We start from the raw sequence: 23,262 nt of genomic DNA on the forward strand, positions 1-23,262 counted from the left end.
AAAAAATAACAACAAAAGCTGTCATTCTTTGGTTTGTTGTTGTATGTCTTTCGGGCTGTGTGGCCATGTTCCAGAAGCATTCTCTCCTGACGTTTCGCCCACATCTATGGCAGGCATCCTCTGAGGATGCCTGCCATAGATGTGGGCGAAACGTCAGGAGAGAATACTTCTGGAACATGGCCATATATACCTCACAACCTCTGAGGATGCCTGCCATAGATGTGGGCGAAACGTCAGGAGAGAATGCTTCTGGAACATGGCCACACAGCCCGAAAGACATACAACAACCCTGTGATCCTGGCCATGAAAGCCTTCGACAACACACTGTCATTCTTTTCTCAGAAGCGTGGTTTGCAAAGGTTCGGCTCACCACAAGGGGGCACAAGCCTTATAGAAATAAAAATACAGTAGAGTCTCACTTATCCAACATAAACGGGGGCGGCAGAACGTTGGATAAGTGAATATCTTGGATAATAAGGAGGGATTAAGGGAAAGTCTATTAAACATCAAATTAGGTTATGATTTTACAAATTAAGCACCCAAACTTCATGTCCTACAAAAAAATTGACAGAAAAAGTAGTTCAATACGCAGTCATGTTATGTTGTAATTACTGTATTTACAAATTTAGCACCAAAATATCACGATGTATTGAAAACATTGACTACAAAAATGCGTTGGATAATCCAGAACGTTGGATAAGCGAGTGTTGGATAAGTGAGTCTCTACTGTATGTACATTGCCATAACATTTCTTTTCTGGCTCTGAAACTGTGCAGCGGGTGAAATCGTGGCAAGTATTTCATGCATCCGGATGGCCTTAGTTTTGCAGTTGCCCTTCTTCATCTTTCCATGTGGATTTGCAATTGAAGTAGGAATGTGTGCAAGTGGACAATGCTCTGGGAGTTGTAGTTTGACAAGGCCCCGGCACCCTTTGGTAGCAGAAACTCAAGATCCTGTAAAACTACAATTCCCAGAGGAAGATTTTAGCTTCCCCTGCCTAAAAAAATGCTGGCATCCCACCAAACTACAATTCAAAGGGTTTCAGAGTCTTCAGCCTTGACAGTTAAAGCAGCGTCAAACTGCATCAATTCTATAGTGTAGATCAGGGGTCCTCAAACTTTTTAAGCAGAAGGCCGGTCCACAATCCTTCAAACTATTGAGGGGCAAAATTATCATTTGAAAAAAAAAAATACAAACAAACTCCTACGCGCACTGCACATATCTTATTTGTAGTGCAAAACAACAATAACAATGAAAGACCAATACAATCTTTAAAAATGAAAATAATTTTAACCAACATAAACCTATCAGGATTTCAATAGGAAGTGTGGGCCTCCTTCTGACCAATGAGATAGTCAGGTTAATTAGGATTATTGTTGTTGTTGTGTGTCTTCAAGTCATTTCAGACTTTGGCTAAGCCTAAGTCCAAAATTATTTATTTATTCATTTACTACATTTATATCCCACTCTTCTCACCCCGAAGGGAATTCAGAGCACTTGTATGTACATACAATATATTATATTATTAGCATGGCACAATATTAGCATTATATATTACTATATTGAACTATACCACTATACTGTAATATTATATCTATATATATAAAAGAGTGATGGCATCAGGGCAGCGGACAAAACAACAAAACTACAGGCCCCCCAACCTCCAAATTTGACAACACAACCCATCATCCACGGCTCTAGGTTGATACAACCAAAAGAAAAGAAAAATAAAGTCCTAATTAGAGGGAGAGGAATAATTGTTTTTATCCAATTGCTGCCAGTTAGAAGTCTAAGCTCCGCCCTAAGGTTAGCAGATACCCCTAAGGGTCATCCAGTTCAACTTCCTTATATCATGCAGGAGGACACAATCCAATCACTCCTGACAGATGGCTATCCAATATCTGCACAATAATAATACACATCGAATCATAGCATCAGACAATTAGGAGACACCCCTAAAGGCCATCCAGCCCAACCCAATTCTGCCATGCAGGACACAAGCCAAGCACTCCCAACAGATGGCCACCCAGCCTCTCAATACTAATACTACTACTACTACTACTACTACTAATAATAATAATAATAATAATATCATCATACAATCCTAAGGTTTGGAGTGACCCCTAAGGATCATCCAGATCAACTTCCTTCTACCATGCAGGAGGACACAATCCAAGCACTCCTGACAGATGGCCATCCAGCTTCTACATAATAATGATGATGATGAAGATGATGATGATAATAATAATAATAATAGAGGCATAGAATCCAAGAGTTTGGAGAGATCCCTAAGGGCCATCCAGCCCAACCCTTTCTACTATGCAGCAGGACACAATCCGAGCATTCACAACACATGGACAACATATAAATAATATACAATACTACGCAGGGACATAGACCCCCTCTACCCTCACCACTTTCACAGAACACAAACAACCGAATGCATACTCAACATAAAGACAACCATACAACAGACATTCATTACCACCACTACCTCAACAATTTCTCACCAACACCACCAGACAATGCCACAGCAACACGTGGCCGGGCACAGCTAGTGTAATATATAACATAGAATTAATATTATTATATGGTATTATTATTAATATTATATTGTATAAAATGATAATATTATCAATATCATATGTATATACAATATATTATATTATTAAAACTGATATAAAAATATTATATTATAAATGATGGCAGGGGCCAGGTAAATGACCTTGGAGGGCCGCATCCGGCCCCCGGGCCTTAGTTTGGGGACCCCTGATCTAGATACTATAGTCTCCTTCATTATAAGGGCACTTAATAAGTTGAGTTTGAATAAATAAAATGAGTTTGAATGGATTTTTCCAAGGTGCCTGGAAAAATCCATTCAAACCACTGCACTCTAGCCCTGAAATACCTTTTCACCACTGCTATATATATAAATGGGTAATGAAATTTCGGCCTAGGACAAAACAACAAAACTACACATCCCAGAAACACTAAACTTGGCAGCACAACCCCTCATCCATGCCTCTACGTTCATACAACAAAAAGAAAAGAAAAATAAAGTCCTAATTAGAGGGAGAGGAATAATTGTTTTTATCCAATTGCTGCCAGTTAGAAGGCTAAGCTCCACCCACTTGGTCTCCTAGCAACCCACTCAGCCCAGGGGACAGGCAGAGTTAGGCCTCACTTAGGCCTCTTCCACAGATTATCTTATTTTAACTGGATTAGATGGCAGTGTAGACTCAAGGCTCTTCCACACAGCTATATAACCATTTATAATGGACTTCATGTCAGGGGAAAAACTGGGAAAAACAAAAACAATACGGTATCTCTCTATCTTCCTTCAGGAAACAACTGAAGACTTGGATGTTTCAGCAGGCCTTCGGAAATACAGTCATTAATTAATCAGCCCCAGAGGGTTTTTAATAATCTATCCTGTATTTATTACGGTCTTTCCTTTTATGTGTTTTTAATGTAATTTTTTATCCTGTATTGTTGTTTTAATTGATATATTGCATTACTGTTTTATCTGTTTTATATTGTGATTGTATTATGTTGCTTATATTTTGTCCTTGTGTTGTTTGGGCCTCTGCCCCATGTCAGCCTCCTCGAGTCCCCACGGGGAGATGGTGGCGGGGTAGAAATAAAGTTTTTTTTTAATAATAATAATAATTATTATTATTATTATTATTATTATTATTATTATTATTACTAGCTGTATAAAATGCACACTGAAGTGGATTATATGGCAGTGTGGAGTCAAGATAATCCAGTTCAAAGCAGATAATATATGATTATAAATGGATTATATAGCTGTGTGGAAGGGCTTTGAGTCTACACTGCCATATAATCCAGTTAAAATAAGATAATCTGTGGAAGAGGCCTAAGTGAGGCCTAGCTCTGCCTGTCCCCTGGGCTGAGTGGGTTGCTAGGAGACCAAGTGGGCGGAGCTTAGCCTTCTAACTGGCAGCAATTGGATAAAAACAATTATTCCTCTCCCTGTAATTAGGACTTTATTTTTCTTTTCCTTTTGTTGTATCAACCTAGAGGCATGGATGATGGGTTGTGTTGTCAAATTTCGAGTTTGGGGGGCCTGTAGTTTTGTTGTTTTGTCCGCTGCCCTGATGCCATCACTCTTTTATATATATAGATATAATATTACAGCATAGTGGTATAGTTCAATATAGTAATATATAATGCTAATATTGTGCCATGCTAATAATATAATATATTGTATGTATATACAGTTGCTCTGAGTCCCCTTCGGGGTGAGAAGGGCAGGATATAAATGTAATAAATAAATGTAGTAAATGAATAAATAAATAATTTTAGACTTAGGCTCCACCACAGTCTGAAATGACTTGAAGGCACACAACAACAATCCTAATTAACTGGACTATCTCATTGGCCAGAAGCAGGCCCACACTTCTGATAGGTTGGTTACAATTGTTTTCATTTTTAAATATTATATTGTTCTTTCATTGTTGTTGTTCTTTTGCACTACAAATAAGACATGTGCAGTGTGCGTAAGAATTTGTTGTTGTTTTTTTTCCAAATGATAATTTGGCCCCTCCACAGCCTGAAGGATTGTGGATCGGCCCTCTGCTTTAAAAGTTTGAGGACCCCTGGCTTACATAAACAATGCAGAACCCAAGTAACGAAGATGGAGGTATTACTTTTCATTCAACCCTGGTCATAACACATAACATAGTCAGCACGGATTTACCAAAAACAAGTCATGCCAGACTCATCTGATCTTTTTTTTCGATAGAGTTACGAGTTGGGTCGATACAGGGAATGCCGTGGATGGAGCGTATCTAGATTTCAGTAAGGCCTTCGACAAAGTCCCCCACGACCTTCTGGCAAGGAAACTAGTAAAATGTGGGCTAGACAAAACTACGGTTAGGTGGATCTGTAATTGGCTAAGCGAACGAACCCAAAGGGTGCTCACCAATGCGTCGTCTTCATCATGGAAAGAAGTGACAAGTGGAGTGCCACAAGCAGGGCTCCGTCCTGGGCCCGGTTCTGTTCAACATCTTTATTAACGACTTAGACGAAGGGTTAGAAGGCACGATCATCAAGTTTGCAGACGACACAAAACTGGGAGGGATAGCTAACACTCCAGAAGACAGGAGCAGAATCCAAAACGATCTTGACAGACTCGAGAGATGGGCCGAAACTCACAAAATGAAGTTCAACAGGGACAAATGCAAGATATTCCACAATGGAAATCAAAGATACAGAATGGGGGACGATGCCTGGCTTGACAGCAGTGTGTGCGAAAAAGACCTTGGAGTCCTCGTGGGGAACAAGTTAAACATGAGCCAACAATGTGATGCGGCTGCTAAAAAAGCCAGTGGGATTCTGTCCTGCATCAATAGGGGAATAGCGTCTAGATCCAGGGAAGTCCTGCTCCCCCTTATTCTATTCTGCCTTGGTCAGACCACACCTGGAATCACACTGTGTCCAATTTTGGGCACCACAGTTGAAGGGAGATGTTGACAAGCTGGAAAGCGTCCAGAGGAGGGCGACTAAAATGATGAAGGGTCTGGAGAACAAGCCCTATGAGGAGCGGCTTAAAGAGCTGGGCATGTTTAGCCTGCAGAAGAGAAGGCTGAGAGGAGACATGATGAGAGCCATGTACAAATACGTGAAGGGAAGTCCTAGGGAGGAGGGAGCAGAGGGAGCTTGTTTTCTTCTGCCCTGCAGACTAGGACGCAAGGGAACAAGGGCTTCAAACTACAGGAAAGGAGATTCCACCTGAACATCAGGAAGAACTTCCTCACTGTGAGAAGGGCTGTTCAGCAGTGGAACTCTCTGCCCCGGGCCGTGGTGGAGGCTCCTTCTTTGGAGGCTTTGAAGCAGAGGCTGGATGGCCATCTGTCGGGGGTGCTTTGAATGCGATTTCCTGCTTCTTAGCAGGGGGTTGGACTGGATGGCCCATGAGGTCTCTTCCAACTCTACTATTCTATGATTCTATGATTCTATGATAATCCCTCCTTCCTTTTTTTCCCACCGGTCAGGGCTGCGCTACTGCTTCTCTCCAGGAGAGGCCGCTGTGGAGCAGGTCCCAGATTCAGCTGGAAGAGCAGCAGGAGCAGAAGCAGAGGCAGCAGCGCCCAGCCTCAGTTTCCCCTCCGGAAAGACAGCGCCCCTCTTGGAGAAGAAGGTGAGCCCAGCCACGGGGGTCGGGTTTGGCGGGTAGGCAAGCCAGCCAAGGGATGCCTCGCCTCCTGCTGCTCCAGAGGCAGCACCCAGGCACCCAGGCGAGCCCAAACTTCCTTGGGAAGAGGGTCCCAAGCAGGGCTAAGGGTGGCCATCTGTCTGGAGGGCTTCGTGAGTGGTGCCTGGCCGGGCTGGGTGGGCTCTGGGCTGTGTGGTTCTCCTCTCTGGCAGCCCAAGCGACGGAATCGTGGCAATTGTAGACTGTCGAGGGCAACTCAGGCTACCAGAATTATGTACTACCCTGTTTCCCCTAAAATAAGACATCCCCAGAAAATAAGACTAGTAGAAATTTTGTTGAATTGCTAAATATAAGGCCTCCCCAGAAAGTAAGACCTAGCAAAGGTTTTGTTTGGAAGCATGCCTGCCAAACAGAACACCAAAGAATGCAGGATCGGTAAATGTACGTACCATAGATTGTTGTACATGGAAATAATGGTAGTACAGTAGAGTCTCACTTATCCAACATAAACGGGCCAGCAGAACGTTGGATAAGCGAATATGTTGGATAATAAGGAGGGATTAAGGAAACACCTATTAAACATTAAATTAGGTTATGATTTTACCAATTAAGCACCAAAACATCATGTTATACAACAAATTTGACAGAAAAAGGAATTCAATACACAGTAATGCTATGTAGTAATTACTGTATTTACGAATTTAGCACCAAAATATCACGATTATTGAAAACATTGACTCCAAAAATGCATTGGATAATCCAGAATGTTGGATAAGCGAGTGTTGGATAAGTGAGACTCTACTGTAACAAGAAATTCTTGATAGGATTCACAGTTTGTCTGGTTATGCTGGTTTGTGATGACAACTACTGTACAGTATTATTTTTTTTGTTCAACAATAAATGTGAATTCTTCTTCATGGAAAAATAAGACACCCCCTGAAAATAAGACCTAGGGCATCTTTGGGAGCAAAAATTAATATAAGACACTGTCTTATTTTCGGGGAAACACGGTATGTGTATGTGTGTGTATGTGTGTGTGTGTATATATATATGTGTGTGTGTTTTTTAACTTATTGTGTATATTATTTTTTATTGGTTTTGTTTTTGTCCTGATGTTTTATATTTTATCATTGTTTGTATTTTGATTTTGCTGTAAGCCGCCCCGAGTCCCCTTCGGGGGAGATGGAGGCGGGATACAAATAAACTTATTATTATTATTATTATTATTATTATTATTATTATTATACATACATACATATAGTGAGGCAAGTGGGATATGCATATATATATATAATGGACTATTTTATATATATATATATATATATATATATATATATATATACATACATAATGAGTGTGTATATATAATGGACTATCCTATGTGTGTGTGTGTGTGTGTGTGTGTGTATAATGGACTATCATATATATATATATGGGTGTGTATATATAATGGACTATCCTATATATATGTGTGTGTATATATGATGGAATATCCTATATATATATATATATATATATATATATATATATGAGTGTGTATATATAATGGACTATCCTATATATATGTGTGTGTATATATAATGGACTATCCTATATATATGTGTGTGTATATATAATGGACTATCCTATATATATATATGAGTATGTATATATAATGGACTATCATATATATATATATATATATATATACACACATACATATGAGTGTGTATGTATATATATAATGGACTATCATATATATATATATATATGAGTGTGTATATATAATGGACTATCCTATATATATATATATACATATATATGTGTGTGTGTATAATGGACTATCATATATATATATGAGTGTTTATATATAATGGAATATCCTATATATATATATATATATATATATATATATATGAGTGTGTGTATATATTGGACTATCCTATATATATATGAGTGTGTATATATAATGGACTTATATATATATATATATATATATATGAGTGTGTGTGTATATATATATATATATAATGGACTATTTATATATATATATATGATAGTCCATTATATATACACACACTCCACTTGCCGCACTAGCAGCAAAACCTCTGAAGATGCCATTAGCCATAGATGCAGGCAAAATGTCAAGAGAGAATGCTACAGTTGTCGAAGGCTTTCATGGCTGGAATCACTGGTTATGTTCCAGTAGCATTCTCTCCTGACGTTTCGCCTGCATCTGTGGCTCATGGCATCTTCAGAGGTTTTGCTGCTCGTGAGGCAAGTGGGGTGTGTGTATATCTATCTATATAAAAATGTAACATGCATAATTAAGACCGAATTAAAAACTAAACCACTGGGCCAAATCACACCAAATTTGGCCATAAAACGAATCAAGGAGTGACTATAAAAAAACAACAACTTCATGCCTGTACGTAGAAAGCGGCCAGGCTTTTAGGCTGCAAGACTATCCAGTGCAATTCAAGCTGTCCAAACAAGGATTCCCTGCATTAAATCTATGGTGTGGACCAGGGGTCCTCAAACTTTTTAAGCCGAGGGCCGGTCCACAATCCTTCAGACTGTTGAGGGGCCGGATTATCATTTGAAAAAAAATACAAACAAATTCCGATGCACACTGCACATGTCTTATTTGTAGTGCAAAAACAACAACAACAACAAGAACAACAACAATGAAAGAACAATACAAAATTTAAAAATAAAAACAATTTTAACCAACATACATTTATCAGGATTTCAATGGGAAGTGTGGTCCTGCTTCTGGCCAATGAGATAGTCAAGTTAATTAGAGTTGTTGTTGTTGTTGTTGTTGTTGTTGTTGTTGTTGTGTGCCTTCAAGTCATTTCAGACTTTGGGCGAGCCTAAGTCTAAAATTTATTTATTTATTTATTTATTTATTATTTACTGCATTTATTTAATACATTTGTATCACACCCTTCTCACCCCAAAGGGGACTCAGAGTGGCTTACAAATTATATGTACATACAATATATTATATTATTAGCATAGCACAATATTAGCGTTATATATTACTATATTGAACTATACCACTATACTGTAATATTATTAGTAATATTATATGTAATATAGAATATATAATTAATATTATTATATGGTATTATTATTAGTGTTATATTGTATTACATTATAATATTATTATCAATATTATATGTATATACAATATATGATATTATAAAAATGAGGGCGGGGGCCAAGTAAATGACCTCGGAGGGCCGCATCCGGCCCCCGGGCCTTAGTTTGGGGACCCCTGGTGTGGACCATGTTGGTTATAGGTTATGGGAGTTGTAGTCCAAAACATGGGGGAGTGTTGGGTTTCTTAAATCCTTAAATAGCCAGTGTCTGAACTGTGTTGTCGAAGGCTTTCATGGCCGGGATCACAGGGTTGTTGTGTGTTTTCCGGGCTGTCTGGCCATGTTCAGGAAGCATTCTCTCCTGACGTTTTGCCCACATCTATGGCAGGCATCCTCAGAGGTTGTGAGGTATATGGAGAAACTAAGCAAGGAAGGTTTATATACCTGTGGAAGTCTGTTGGAGGCCAGTGTGGAATTCCAGACAGGGATCGATCAGGGGGCAGCTAACGACTCTGAACAAAGGATTCCCCCAGGCCAGGATGTGAGGCTGGGAAGGCCCTTTAATGCTAATGATGACCGCCACCCCAGCTTACAAAGGTGATTAATTGGAAGGTTAAAACTTAGGGTTTTAATTGGAAGGTTAAAACTTAGGGGCCAGGCTTTCGAATAACAATTGGCAGCGTTAATTATTATTATGTACGCTGGAACTCAATCGACAGACCCAGTCTTTTGAACTGAACACGCCTATCTGTATTTTATAATGTGTTTTATGAATACTGATGTAAGTTAATAACATTTTTTTTAACTGACTAGCTGTGCCTGGCCACAATATGGTGGTATTGAGGAATTGGTGGTAGTTAAGGTAAAGGGTCCCCTGGGCTGAGTGGGTTGCTAGGAGACCAAGTGAACAGAGCTTAGCCATCTAACTGGCAGCAATTGGATAAAAACAATTATTCATCTCCCTCTAATTAGGACTTTATTTTTCTTTTTGTTGTATCAACCTAGAGGCGTGGATGAGGGGTTGTGCTGTCAATTTTCGAGGTTGTGGGGTGTTTACTTTTGTTGTTTTGTCCGCTGCCGTGATGCCATCACTCTTTTATATATATAGATTTATTATATTGCACTGTATAATTTTTATACGTGTGTTTTTTGTAAGCTGCCCTGAGTCCCCTGTCGGGTGAGAAGAGCGGGATATAAATATTGTAATTAATTAATTACTTAATTAATTAATTGCAACATTCACACTGGCCTCCAACAGACAAGAGTTCTTACTTCAACAGCGTACATATTAATAATTAACGCTGCCAATTGTTATTTGAAAGCCTGGCCCCTAAGTTTTAACCTTCCAATTACAACCCTAAGTTTTAACCTTCCAATTAATCACCTTTGTTAGCATTAAATGGCCTTCCCAGCCTCACATCCTGGCCTGGGGGAATCCTTTGTTCAGAGTCGTTAGCTGCCCCCTGATTGATTCCTGTCTGGAATTCCACACTGGCCTCAAACAGACTTCCAAAGATATATAAACCTTCCTTGCTGAGTTTCTCCATGCATCACAACCTCTGAGGATGCCTGCCGTAGATGTGGGCGAAACGTCAGGAGAGAATGCTTCTGGAACTCGGCCAGACAGCACGGAAAACATACAACAGCCCTGTGATCCCGGCGGTCACTGAAAAAGGCTGGATCGGACACGTGAGGAGGATTTTGACCTCACAACGGCTGCCATGACAACTCCTGATGAAGTCACAAGCAGAACGAAGGGAGAGGGGGAGTGCGGGAGGGGAGTGCACACTCACAGTCTCTCCGCTCTCTCTCCCTTGCCCAACATGTTCGCAGAGTTCTGGCTCACTCCGTCCTGACGCTTTCTTCCTCGCCCGTCTCCCCGCAGGATGTCGGCTTCTCCAAGGAGTTTTCGGGTGCTGCGAAGTTGGTGAAGGTGCCCACCTTTTCCGGCAGCGCCGAGCCTTCATCCTCACCGGAACCACCATGCTGGTGAAGGAGTACCGCATCTGCATGCCCCTGACCACCGAGGAGGTAAAGGCGGGACACTTGGCATAGCTCCTCCCCAGAGAGAGCAAAAATTGGGGAGTATGGGCTTTGCGGTAGTCTCTGGATGTGGGTGAAGGTACTGCAACTCCCATCATCCTTGGTCCTTCCCCCATAAAATACCACCAGGACTTGAAGTGACTCATGAGGTGGCTGTATTCCATGTTTGGTGCAGATCCATGACTGATGGGCTTTGTAGTAGTCTCTGGATGTGGGTGAAGGTACTGCAACTCCCATCATCCTTGGTCCTTCCCCCATAAAATACCACCAGGACTTGAAGTGACTCATGAGGTGGCTGTATTCCATGTTTGGTGCAGATCCATGACTGATGGGCTTTGTAGTAGTCTCTGGATGTGGGTGAAGGTACTGCAACTCCCATCATCCTTGGTCCTTCCTCCATAAAATACCACCAGGACTTGAAGTGACTCATGAGGTGGCTGTATTCCATGTTTGGTGCAGATCCATGACTGATGGGCTTTGTAGTAGTCTCTGGATGTGGGTGAAGGTACTGCAACTCCCATCATCCTTGGTCCTTCCCCCATAAAATACCACCAGGACTTGAAGTGACTCATGAGGTGGCTGTATTCCATGTTTGGTGCAGATCCATGACTGATGGGCTTTGTAGTAGTCTCTGGATGTGGGTGAAGGTACTGCAACTCCCATCATCCTTGGTCCTTCCTCCATAAAATATCACCAGAACTTGATGTGACTCATGAGGTGCCTGTATTCCATGTTTGGTGCAGATCCATGACTGATGGGCTTTGTAGTAGTCTCTGGATGTGGGTGAAGGTACTGCAACTCCCATCATCCTTGGTCCTTCCCCCATAAAATACCACCAGGACTTGAAGTGACTCATGAGGTGGCTGTATTCCATGTTTGGTGCAGATCCATGACTGATGGGCTTTGCAGTAGTCTCTGGATGTGGGTGAAGGTACTGCAACTCCCATCATCCTTGGTCCTTCCTCCATAAAATATCACCAGAACTTGATGTGACTCATGAGGTGCCTGTATTCCATGTTTGGTGCAGATCCATGACTGATGGGCTTTGTAGTTGTCTCTGGATGTGGGTGAAGGTACTGCAACTCCCATCATCCTTGGTCCTTCCCCCATAAAATACCACCAGGACTTGAAGTGACTCATGAGGTGGCTGTATTCCATGTTTGGTGCAGATCCATGACTGATGGGCTTTGCAGTAGTCTCTGGTGGTAGGTACTGCAACTCCCATCATCCTTGGTCCTTCCCCCAAAAATATCACCAGGACTTGAAGTGAGTGTCTGTGTGCCAAGTTTGGTGCAAATCTATGACTGATGGGCTTTGTAGTAGTATCTGGATGTGGGTGAAGGTACTGCAACTCCCATCATCCTTGGTCCCTCCCCCATAAAATACCACCAGGACTTGAAGTGACTCCAGAGGTATCTGTGTGCCAAGATTGGTGCAAATCTATGACTTATGGGCTTTGCAGTAGTGCAAATCTATGACTGATGGGCTTTGCAGTAGTCTCTGGTGGTAGGTACTGCAACTCCCATCATCCTTGGTCCCTCCCCCCATAAAATATCACCAGGACTTGAAGTGACTCGTGAGGTGTCTGTGTGTCAAGTTTGGTGCAAATCTATGACTGATGGGCTTTGCAGTAGTCTCTGGTGGTAGGTACTGCAACTCCCATCATCCAGGGTCCTTCCCTCCAAATATAGTACCAGGACCCAAGGTGTCTGTGTGCCAGGTTTGGTGCAAATCTATGACTGATGGGCTTTGCAGTAGTTTCTGGTGGTAGGTACTGCAACTCCCATCATCCAGGGTCCTTCTCTCCAAATATAGTACCAGGACCCGAGGTGTCTGTGGGCTAAGTTTGGTGCAAATCTATGACTGATGGGCTTTGCAGTAGTCTCTGGTGGTAGGTACTGCAACTCCCATCATCCTTGGTCCTTCCCTCCAAAATATCACAACTTGAAGTGAGTCATGAGGTGCCTGTGTGCCATGTTTGGTGCAAATCTATGACTGATGGGCTTTGCAGTAGTCTCTGGATGTGGGTGAAGGTACTGCAACTCCCATCATCCTTGGTCCCTCCCCCATAAAATATCACCAGGACTTGAAGTGAATCATGGGGTGTCAGTGTGTCAAGTTTGGTACAGATCTACGGCTGATGGGCTTTGCAGTAGTCTCGATGTGGGTGAAGGTACTGCAACTCCCATCATCCTTGGTCCCTCCCCCCATAAAATATCACCAGGACTTGAAGCAACTCGAGAGGTGTCTGTGTGCCAAGTTTGGTGCAAATCTATGACTGATGGGCTTTGCAGTAGTCTTTGGTGGTAGGTACTGCAACTCCCATCATCCTTGGTCCTTTCCTCCAAAATATCACGACTTGAAGTGAGTCATGAGGTGTCTGTGTGCCAGGTTTGGTGCAGATCCATGGCTGATGGGCTTTGTAGTAGTCTCTGGATGTGGGTGAAGGTACTGCAACTCCCATCATCCTTGGTCCCTCCCCCAGAAAATATCACCAGGACTTGAAGTGAGTCATGGGTTGTCAATATGTCACATTTGGTGCAGATCCATAACTGATAGGTTTTGCAGTAGTCTCTGGATGTGGGTGAAGGTACTGCAACTCCCATCATCCTTGGTCCTTCCCCCAGAAAATATCACAAGCACTTGAAGTGAGTCATGGGGTGTCTATGTGCTACGTTTGGTGCAGATCCATGGCTGATGGGCTTTGCAGTATTTTCTGGATATGAGTGAAGGTACTGTAAATCCCATCATCCAGATTCCTATCCCCCCCCCCATTTGTGATGGGATGGCTTCGACTTAAATTACATAGATTAGTAATTGGATTAGTAATATTTAATAATAATAATAATAACAACAACAACAATAACAACAACATTTAATAATAATCCTAAATAATAATAATAACAATAATAATAACAACAACAACATTTAATAATAATAATAATAATAATAATAATAATAATAATAATAATAATAATAATAATAATACATTTCCGTGTTCTCCAATAATATGCTGTGTCCAGGTTGGTTCACCAAGTGCTCTGCTAAGGCTGACTTCTCTGGTTGGATTAGTAATATTTAAAAATAATAATAGTAATAATAATAATAACTACAACATTTAATAATAATCATAAATAATAATAACAATAATAATAATGACATTTAATAATAATAATAATACAGTAGAGTCTCACTTATCCAACATAAACGGGCCGGCAGAACGTTGGATAAGCGAATATTTTGGATAATAAGGAGGGATTAAGGAAAAGCCTATTAAAAATCAAATTAGGTTATGATTTTACAAATTAAGCACCAAAACATCATGTTAGACAACAAATTTGACAGAAAAAGTAGCTCAATACACAGTAATGTTACGTTGTAATTACTGTATTTATGAATTTAGCACCAAAATATCATGATATATTGAAAACATTGACTACAGAAATGGCTTGGATTATCCAGAGGCTTGGATAAGCGAGACTTGGCTAAGTGAGACTCTACTGTAACTACATTTAATAATAATAATAATAATAATAATAATAATAATAATAATAATAATAATAATAATACATTTCCGTGTTCTCAAATAATATGCTGTGTCCAGGTTGGTTCACCAAGTGCTCTGCTAAGGCTGACTTCTCTGGTTGGATTAGTAATATTAAAAAATAATAATAACAATAACAACAACAACAACAATAATAATAACATTTAATAATAATCATAAATAATAATAACAACAATAATAATAATGACAAATAACATTAATAATAATAATAATAATAATAATAGTCTGCAAAAGTATTGGAAAATGAGCACGCAAAGATACTGTGGGACTTCCGAATCCAGACTGACAAAGTTCTGGAACACAACACACCAGACATCACAGTTGTGGAAAAGAAAAAGGTTTGGATCATTGATGTCGCCATCCCAGGTGACAGTCGCATTGACGAAAAACAACAGGAAAAACTCAGCCACTATCACGACCTCAAGATTGAACTGCAAAGACTCTGGCAGAAACCAGTACAGGTGGTCCCGGTGGTGATGGGCACACTGGGTGCCGTGCCAAAAGATCTCAGCCGGCATTTGGAAACAATAGACATTGACAAAATCACAATCTGCCAACTGCAAAAGGCCACCTGACTGGGATCTGCACGCATCATCCGAAAATACATCACACAGTCCTAGACACTTGGGAAGTGTTCGAGTTGTGGTTTTGTGATACGAAATCCAGCATATCTATCTTGTTTGCTGTGTCATAATAAAATAATAATAATAATAATAATAATAATAATAATAATAATAATAATAATACAGTCCTAGACACTTGGGAAGTGTTCGACTTGTGATTTTGTGATACGAAATCCAGCATATCTATCTTGTTTGCTGTGTCATAATAAAATAATAATAATAATAATAATAATAATAATAATAATAATAATAATAATAATAATACAGTCCTAGACACTTGGGAAGTGTTCGACTTGTGATTTTGTGATACAAAATCCAGCATATCTATCTTGTTTGCTGTGTCATAATAAAATAATAATAATACATTTCTGTGTTCTCCAATAATATGCTGTGTCCAGGTTGGTTCACCAAGTGCTCTGCTAAGGCTGACTTCTCTGCTTGGATTTGTCTGCATTGCTTTTCATGTTCTTTGCTTTGTTGGGTTGTATCTGCATGGGTTGTTTTTTGGCAAAGCCATTGCAGTCAAGTACCTTTCCTTGGAAAGTCACTTTTTCCAAGCCGCCGCCTCTTTGGATAGTAGTCACCATGGCCAGCGGCTATGTTGCGAGGAGGATGAGGATGCAAAACCACAAAAATATGCTTTCAAGCAGCTGTGAGCAACTCTTTTGGTATGCAAGACTTCCCTAGGCATGGAACCATTAACCTGGCCTTTGTTCCCCGGAAAGGAGGAAGGCACTTGATACCATTGTCCTGCCAAGCTCTGTATTGTCAACCGAATGGGCGTCGTTCCCCAAGGATTATTCAGACTGGCATCTTTCCCAAGCCACAAAAGAACTTATTTTCCTTTTGTATAGAAAGTATACATTAGACATGTCCAAAAAATCGTTTTGAATCGTATATCGGAATTATTTCGGATTGTTCTCGCTTTTTGATACGCATTCCGAGACATTGTCTCACAGTGCAACCAGCAATGTAATTCGAACCATTGTTGGCCCATTCTCTAATTGTCTCTTAATGTTTCGTTAATTCCCCCCCCCCAAATTTTTAAAAAATATATTTTAAAAAATATATATATTTTTTTAAATTCGTTTCTTCAACCTACCTTGAATGGGAGCTTAGCGCAGCCTAACATGGCTGCTGCTCCCCGGCCAATCAGAAGCTTCCACGATGGACGCAAAGGTGAGGGCTAACGTCCTCTGCGTCCACATGGAAGATTGCCATACAAGCCCGGTGTGTAGCGATTGCGCATGCGCGTCCAACATTTTAGAAACATTTAGAATCATTATGAATTTTCGGAAATATCCAAAATTTTTGGGTGAAAAAATCGGAAATACTTTCTATACCGAAGCGCCAGCGCCCCCTACTTTAGAAACGAGAATTGAAACATTTTTTTCATCGATCGGACATGCCTAGTATACATACTGCCACTGACCCGCCAGCCCTTCCAATTGCTTTTTCATGTTCATGAGAACTAGAACTTGGCAGCCAGTGTTGATTTGGCCTTGCTGCTTCCGTCGCCTTTGACCACTAGATACAAGAGTAAAGTTGTTGTTGTTATTATTATTATTATTATTATTATTATTATTATTGACACAAAGACATAGTATGACACAGCAAACGAGATCTATATGCTGAATTTCGTATCACAAAATCACAAGTCGAACACTTCCCAAGTGTTTAGGACTGTGTGATTTATTATTATTATTATTATTATTATTATTATTATTATTATTATTATTGACACAAAGACATAGCATGACACAGCAAACGAGATCTATATGCTGGATTTCGTATCACAAAATCACAAGTCAAACACTTCCCAAGCGTTTAGGACTGTGTGATATATTATTATTATTTTTATTATTATAGACACAAAGACATAGTATGACCAGCAAACAAGATCTATATGCTGAATTTCGTATCACAAAATCACAAGTCGAACACTTCCCAAGTGTCTAGGACTGAGTGATGTATTTTCGGATAATGTGTGCAGATCCCAGTCGGGTGGCCTTTTGCAGTTGGCAGATCGCAATTTTGTCAATGTCTATTGTTTCCAAATGCCGGCTGAGATCTTTTGGCACGGCACCCAGTGTGCCCATCACCACCGGGACCACCTGCACTGGTTTCTGCCAGAGTATTTGAAGTTCCATCTTGAGCTCCTGAGAGCGGCTGAGTTTTTCCTGTTGTTTTTCGTCAATGCGACTGTCACCTGGAACGGCGACATCAATGATCCAAACCTTTTTCTTTTCCACAACTGTGATGTCTGGTGTGTTGTGTTCCAGAACTTTGTCAGTCTGGATTCGGAAGTCCCACAGTATTTTTGCATGTTCATTTTCCAATACTTTTGCAGGTTTGTGATCCCACCAGTTCTTTACTGCTGGGAGGTGGTACTTGAGGCATAAGTTCCAATGGATCATTTGGGCCACGTAGTTGTGCCTCTGTTTGTAGTCTGTCTGTGCAATTTTCTTACAGCAGCTGAGGATATGATCAATGGTTTCGTTGGTTTCCTTCCACATTCTGCATTTTGGGTCATCAGCTGATTTTTCGATCTTGGCCATAATTGCCTTTGTCCTGATGTCTTGCTTCTGGGCTGCAAGGATCAGGCCTTCTGTCTCCTTCTTCAGGGTCCCATTTTTGAGCCAGAGCCAGGTCTTCTCCTTATCAGCTTTTCCTTCAATTTTATCAAGGAACTTTCCATGCACTGTTTTGTTGTGCCAGCTGTGAGCTCTAGTTTGTAGTGCAGTTTTCTTGTACTGGATTATTATTATTATTATTATTATTATTATTATTATTATTATTATTATTATTATTATTATTCTCTACACTAAAAGGACGGCCACCCACGCTTTCCTGTCTCAAGGCAATGAGATGGTTAGTCAAGCATTATTTGCAAGTTTAGTTGCATTTCGGGCTGTTCCGAAGATTTATGGCTATGGATAGGCAGGAGTCATGGTTTTGCAATGCCTTTCTCTTTCTCGGCCCAACTAGTGTCGGTGCCTCGCCAAACTACGAATCCCAAGATTTCATATCATGGAGCCGTGATGACCATGAAACTGGTCTCAAATCGCAGCCAAAGTGGTGCAAAACAGCACTAATTCTACAATGTGAGTGCACTTGTACTACAATTCCCATCATCCCCCACGGGAACGAAAAGAGCTGTATTATTTTGCAACTCCTGCCAAACTACAAATCCCAAGACTTCATATCATGGAGCCGTGATGACCATGAAACTGGTCTCAAATCGCAGCCAAAGTGGTGCAAAACAGCATTAATTCTACAATGTGAGTGCACTTGTACTGCAATCCCCATAATCCCCCACGGGAATGAAAAGAGCTGTATTATTTTGCAACTCCTGCCAAACTACGAATCCCAAGATTTCATATCATGGAGCCGTGATGACCATGAAACTGGTCTCAAATCGCAGCCAAAGTGGTGCAAAACAGCACTAATTCTACAATGTGAGTGCACTTGTACTACAATTCCCATCATCCCCCATGGGAACAAAAAGAGCTGTATTATTTTGCAACTCCTGCCAAACTACAAATCCCAAGATTTCATATCATGGAGCCGTGATGACCATGAAACTGGTCTCAAATCGCAGCCAAAGTGGTGCAAAACAGCACTAATTCTACAATGTGAGTGCACTTGTACTACAATTCCCATCATCCCCCACGGGAACAAAAAGAGCTGTATTATTTTGCAACTCCTGCCAAACTACAAATCCCAAGACTTCATATCATGGAGCCGTGATGACCATGAAACTGGTCTCAAATCGCAGCCAAAGTGGTGCAAAACAGCACTAATTCTACAATGTGAGTGCACTTGTACTACAATTCCCATCATCCCCCACGGGAACGAAAAGAGCTGTATTATTTTGCAACTCCTGCCAAACTACAAATCCCAAGACTTCATATCATGGAGCCGTGATGACCATGAAACTGGTCTCAAATCGCAGCCAAAGTGGTGCAAAACAGCATTAATTCTACAACGTGAGTGCACTTGTACTACAATTCCCATCATCCCCCACAGAAATGAAAAGAGCTGTATTATTTTGCAACTCCTCGAATCCCCAAACTCGCAAGGCCACTGGCTTTGGATGGGACAGAGGAATGGGCAGGCTGGCCAAGAATTGTGGATTCTGCAGTCCCAGGCCCCATTGGCACTGTCATACAATGCAGCTTGAAACTGCATTAGATGATTGGTGTAGCCTCTTATAGTGTGGCATTGGATTGCGTTATGCGAGTCTGCACTGACCCTGCAATACAGTTCCAAAAGGCTTTAATATAGAAATGGTATTTTGCGTGTCAATGCTCTCTTTCTGTGGCAAGGCACCACTGCATGCATACCTTTGGTTTCCGCTCCTCCGCAGACCTGTTTATGAGCAGGAAGTTTCCATGACGCAGGCTAACTCCCCGGCAACGGGGGGGGGGGGGGGGATGCATGATTGACACTCACTCCCCATACAGATTGGAAGGGGGACGACTTCCACTCCAGAGGAAGAACCGGGTCCCAAATTCTGCCCCGGTTTCACTCATTCAATCCTAGAGTTGGAGGTGGCTCCCAAAGTACATCTAGTCTGACCCTATTCTTCCTGCATAAATGCATCATCAAAGACTTCTCAACAGATAGCCGTAATAATAATAATAATAATAACAACAACAACAACAACAACAACAACAACAACAACAACAACAACAAAATTAATAATAAATAATAAAAATAAAAACACAGCCAGCAGAGTGTCTGCTGTGGACTCATCTTGTTGTGTTTCAAATAATAATAACCCATGACCATTCATCATTCACTGCACCCTCGCAGTGATGTTGACCGACTACATCTGCCTAGAAGATCAGGGGGCAGAGGACTCTTACAAGTAAAACAAGCAGTCAAAGAAGAAGAACATGCCCTGGCAGAATATGTCAAGCAAAGTGAAGAACCTGCTTTGATTGAAGTCAAAAATCAGAAACTCCTCAAAGCACAGCAGACAAAAAACCAGTACAAGAAAACCGCACTACAAACTAGAGCTGACAGCTGGCACAACAAAACACTGCATGGAAAGTTCCTTGACAAAATTGAAGGAAAAGCTGATAAGGAAAAGACCTGGCTCTGGCTCACGAATGGGACCCTGAAGAAGGAGACAGAAGGCCCGGGCTGTGGCGCAGGCGGGAGAGCAAGCCAGCTGCAACCAGCTGCAATGAATCACTGTGACCAGGAGGTCATGAGTTCGAGGCCCGCTCAGAGGCTATGTTTGTCTTGTCTTTGTTCTATGATAAAAGGCATTGAATGTTTGCCTATGTGTATAATGTGATCCGCCCTGAGTCCCCTTCGGGGTGAGAAGGGCGGAATATAAATGCTATAAATAAATAAATAAATAAATAAATAAGGCCTGATCCTTGCAGCCCAGGAGCAAGCCATCAGGACAAAGGCAATTAAGGCCAAGATCGAAAAATCAGCTGATGACCCAAAATGCAGACTGTGCAATGAAACCCACGAAACGATATCCTCAGCTGCTGTAAGAAAATTGCACAGACAGACTACAAACAGAGGCACAACTATGTGGCCCAAATGATTCATGGGAACTTATGCCTCAAGTACCACCTCCCAGCAGTAAAGAACTGTGTCTTAACTGATCTGGGGCCCCATGTACACTGCCATATAAAATTCACTTTACTTGCCTTAAACTGGATGATACGGCAGAGTAGTCTCACTGAAATGGATTGTTGGAACAGATAATGTGGAATATCTGCTTTGTTAATAGTCTGGATTATATGTCAGTGTGGATCAAGCAATGGAGTCAGGCTTGAGATGTGACTGGGTGAAAGGCATGACTGGAAGACGGGGAAAGAACAGCTCGGGGTAGCAATGTTGTTGTGTTCTGTCTGCAGCCACAGGATAGAAAGGGAGTGGGTGGCTCCTCCTGCCTTGGCTGGCGTCTCGGGCAGACCTATTAAAGCCTGGCTGGGATGGATGCCCAACGTGCGCTCCTGCCCTGGAGGCACGGAGCCTTGGCAACCCTGTTGATGATTACACAGGCTCCGCATGGCATTCCTCAAAGAGGCCAAATGCCGAGAAGCAAGGCTTCAGGCTCAACATGCCCCAACAGTTTTGCAAAGAATATATAAGTGCCTACAAGCCGACTCTTGGCTCACAGTGACCCCATGCATGCCTTCCTTGGAATCCTCAACAGTGCTTTTGGTGTGTTGTCGAAGGCTTTCATGACCGGGATCACAGGGTTGCTGTGAGTTTTCTGGCTGTATGGTCATGTTCTAGCAGCATTCTCTCCTGACATATCGCCTGCATCTGTGGCAGTGTTGGGGATTCCTCTTCCTCGGAAGAGGAAGAGGAGCAGGAAAGTGTTAATGAATCTGAGGGTGAGTTGGAATCTGAGGAGGAGATGTTGCAAGTACCCACATTTCAGGAGAGGCGAAAGGAAACAGAGCAGAGGTGTCGTTCAGCTAGAATAGCTTCCAGAAATGCAGCTGAGTAATTGGGAACTGTCCTACCAGCTGAGAGGAGACTCAGGGCTATAAAGCAGAAGCAGGTGCAGCCAGCTCTTGCTGGTAACAAATTGACTCTAATGCCTAAGCCTTCCCTCCCCTTGTGCCTGCTTCGAGTCTGCATCTGAGAAACTGCTCCTAAAGATTTATTGCTGTTTCTTTGTCTTAAGTAAGACTGCTATTTGAATCTGAGGGTGAGTTGGAATCTGAGGAGGAGGCAGGGAGGGGACTCAGGGCTATAAAGCAGAAGTAGGTGCAGCCAGCTCTTGCTGGTAACAAACCGACTCTCATGTCTAAGCCTTTGCTCCCCTTGTGCCTGCTTCAAGTCTGCATCTGGGAAACTGTTCCTAAGGATTTATTGCTGTTTCTTTGTCTTAAGTAAGACTATTTGATTTGGGAATTTATCAGAGACTAAGAACTGTGCTTGCCCTAAGACTTCCTTGCTTCCTTTTGCATTATCCCATTGAGTGCGCTGTTCTTTATGTTTTGCTGAAGTAAAACGGTTTTCACTTACTTACCACAGTGTTTTAAGGCTGTTCTTGAAAGACAAAACAGGACAGGCAGGCCTCCTCTGAGGTTTGTTCAGAGATCTGTGGAAATGAGGCAAGTGGAGTGTATATGTTTCTGTGGGATAGTGTCCTGGGTGGGAAAACAAACCCTTGCCTTTTTGAAGCAAGTGTGAATGTTTCAATTCACCATCTTGAACAAAATCTGGTTACCGGCATTAAAAAAAAACCCACCAGAATCAAGACAGTAAATGAAGAATACCATTCAGAAACAGGGGAACGCCAGACAGCAAACAATCAAGTGCCAGTTAACACTTCCCAAACAAAGGACACCCCAGGCAGTAACAGTCAGGCTTTGCAGCTGCAAGGCTACTCAATGCTAATTAGCTGCTTTGAGTCCCCTTTGGGACTCTGCCATATAATCCAGATTATCAAAGCAGATAATCCAAATTTCTTGTGGACCAAAAGGTTGCAGGTTCGAATCCGGGGAGTGGAGTGAGCACCCGCTGTTAGCCCCAGCTTCTGCCAACCTAGCAGTTTGAAAACATGCAAATGTGAGTAGTGCAATAGGTACTGCTCCGGCAGGAAGGTAATGGTGCTCCATGCAATCATGCCAGCCACATGACCTTGGAGGTGTCTATGGACAACGCCGGCTCTTTGGCTTAGAAATGGAGATGAGCACCAACCCCCAGAGTGTGAGTAGATCAATAGGTACTGCTCCGGCGGGAAGGTAACAGTGCTCCATGCAGTCATGCCTATGG

The 23,262-nt window shown here is 41.6% G+C and overlaps 1 protein-coding gene across 1 annotated transcript in view; it reads left to right on the forward strand.

Moving 5' to 3' along the window:
- The first annotated feature begins 5,968 nt into the window (after positions 1-5,968).
- The window catches only part of LOC100557062 (cytoplasmic phosphatidylinositol transfer protein 1), an 81,567-nt gene continuing 64,273 nt past the window's right edge, over positions 5,969-23,262 (forward strand). The window contains exons 1-2 of the mRNA XM_062964622.1: positions 5,969-6,166; positions 11,101-11,298. Coding sequence (XP_062820692.1) covers positions 5,984-6,166; positions 11,101-11,298 — 381 coding nt within the window. The 5' untranslated portion in view covers positions 5,969-5,983. The remainder of the gene's footprint in view (positions 6,167-11,100; positions 11,299-23,262) is intronic.

This window comes from Anolis carolinensis, unplaced genomic scaffold, assembly GCF_035594765.1.
Source record: "Anolis carolinensis isolate JA03-04 unplaced genomic scaffold, rAnoCar3.1.pri scaffold_13, whole genome shotgun sequence".
Taxonomy (NCBI): Eukaryota; Metazoa; Chordata; class Lepidosauria; order Squamata; family Dactyloidae; genus Anolis; species Anolis carolinensis.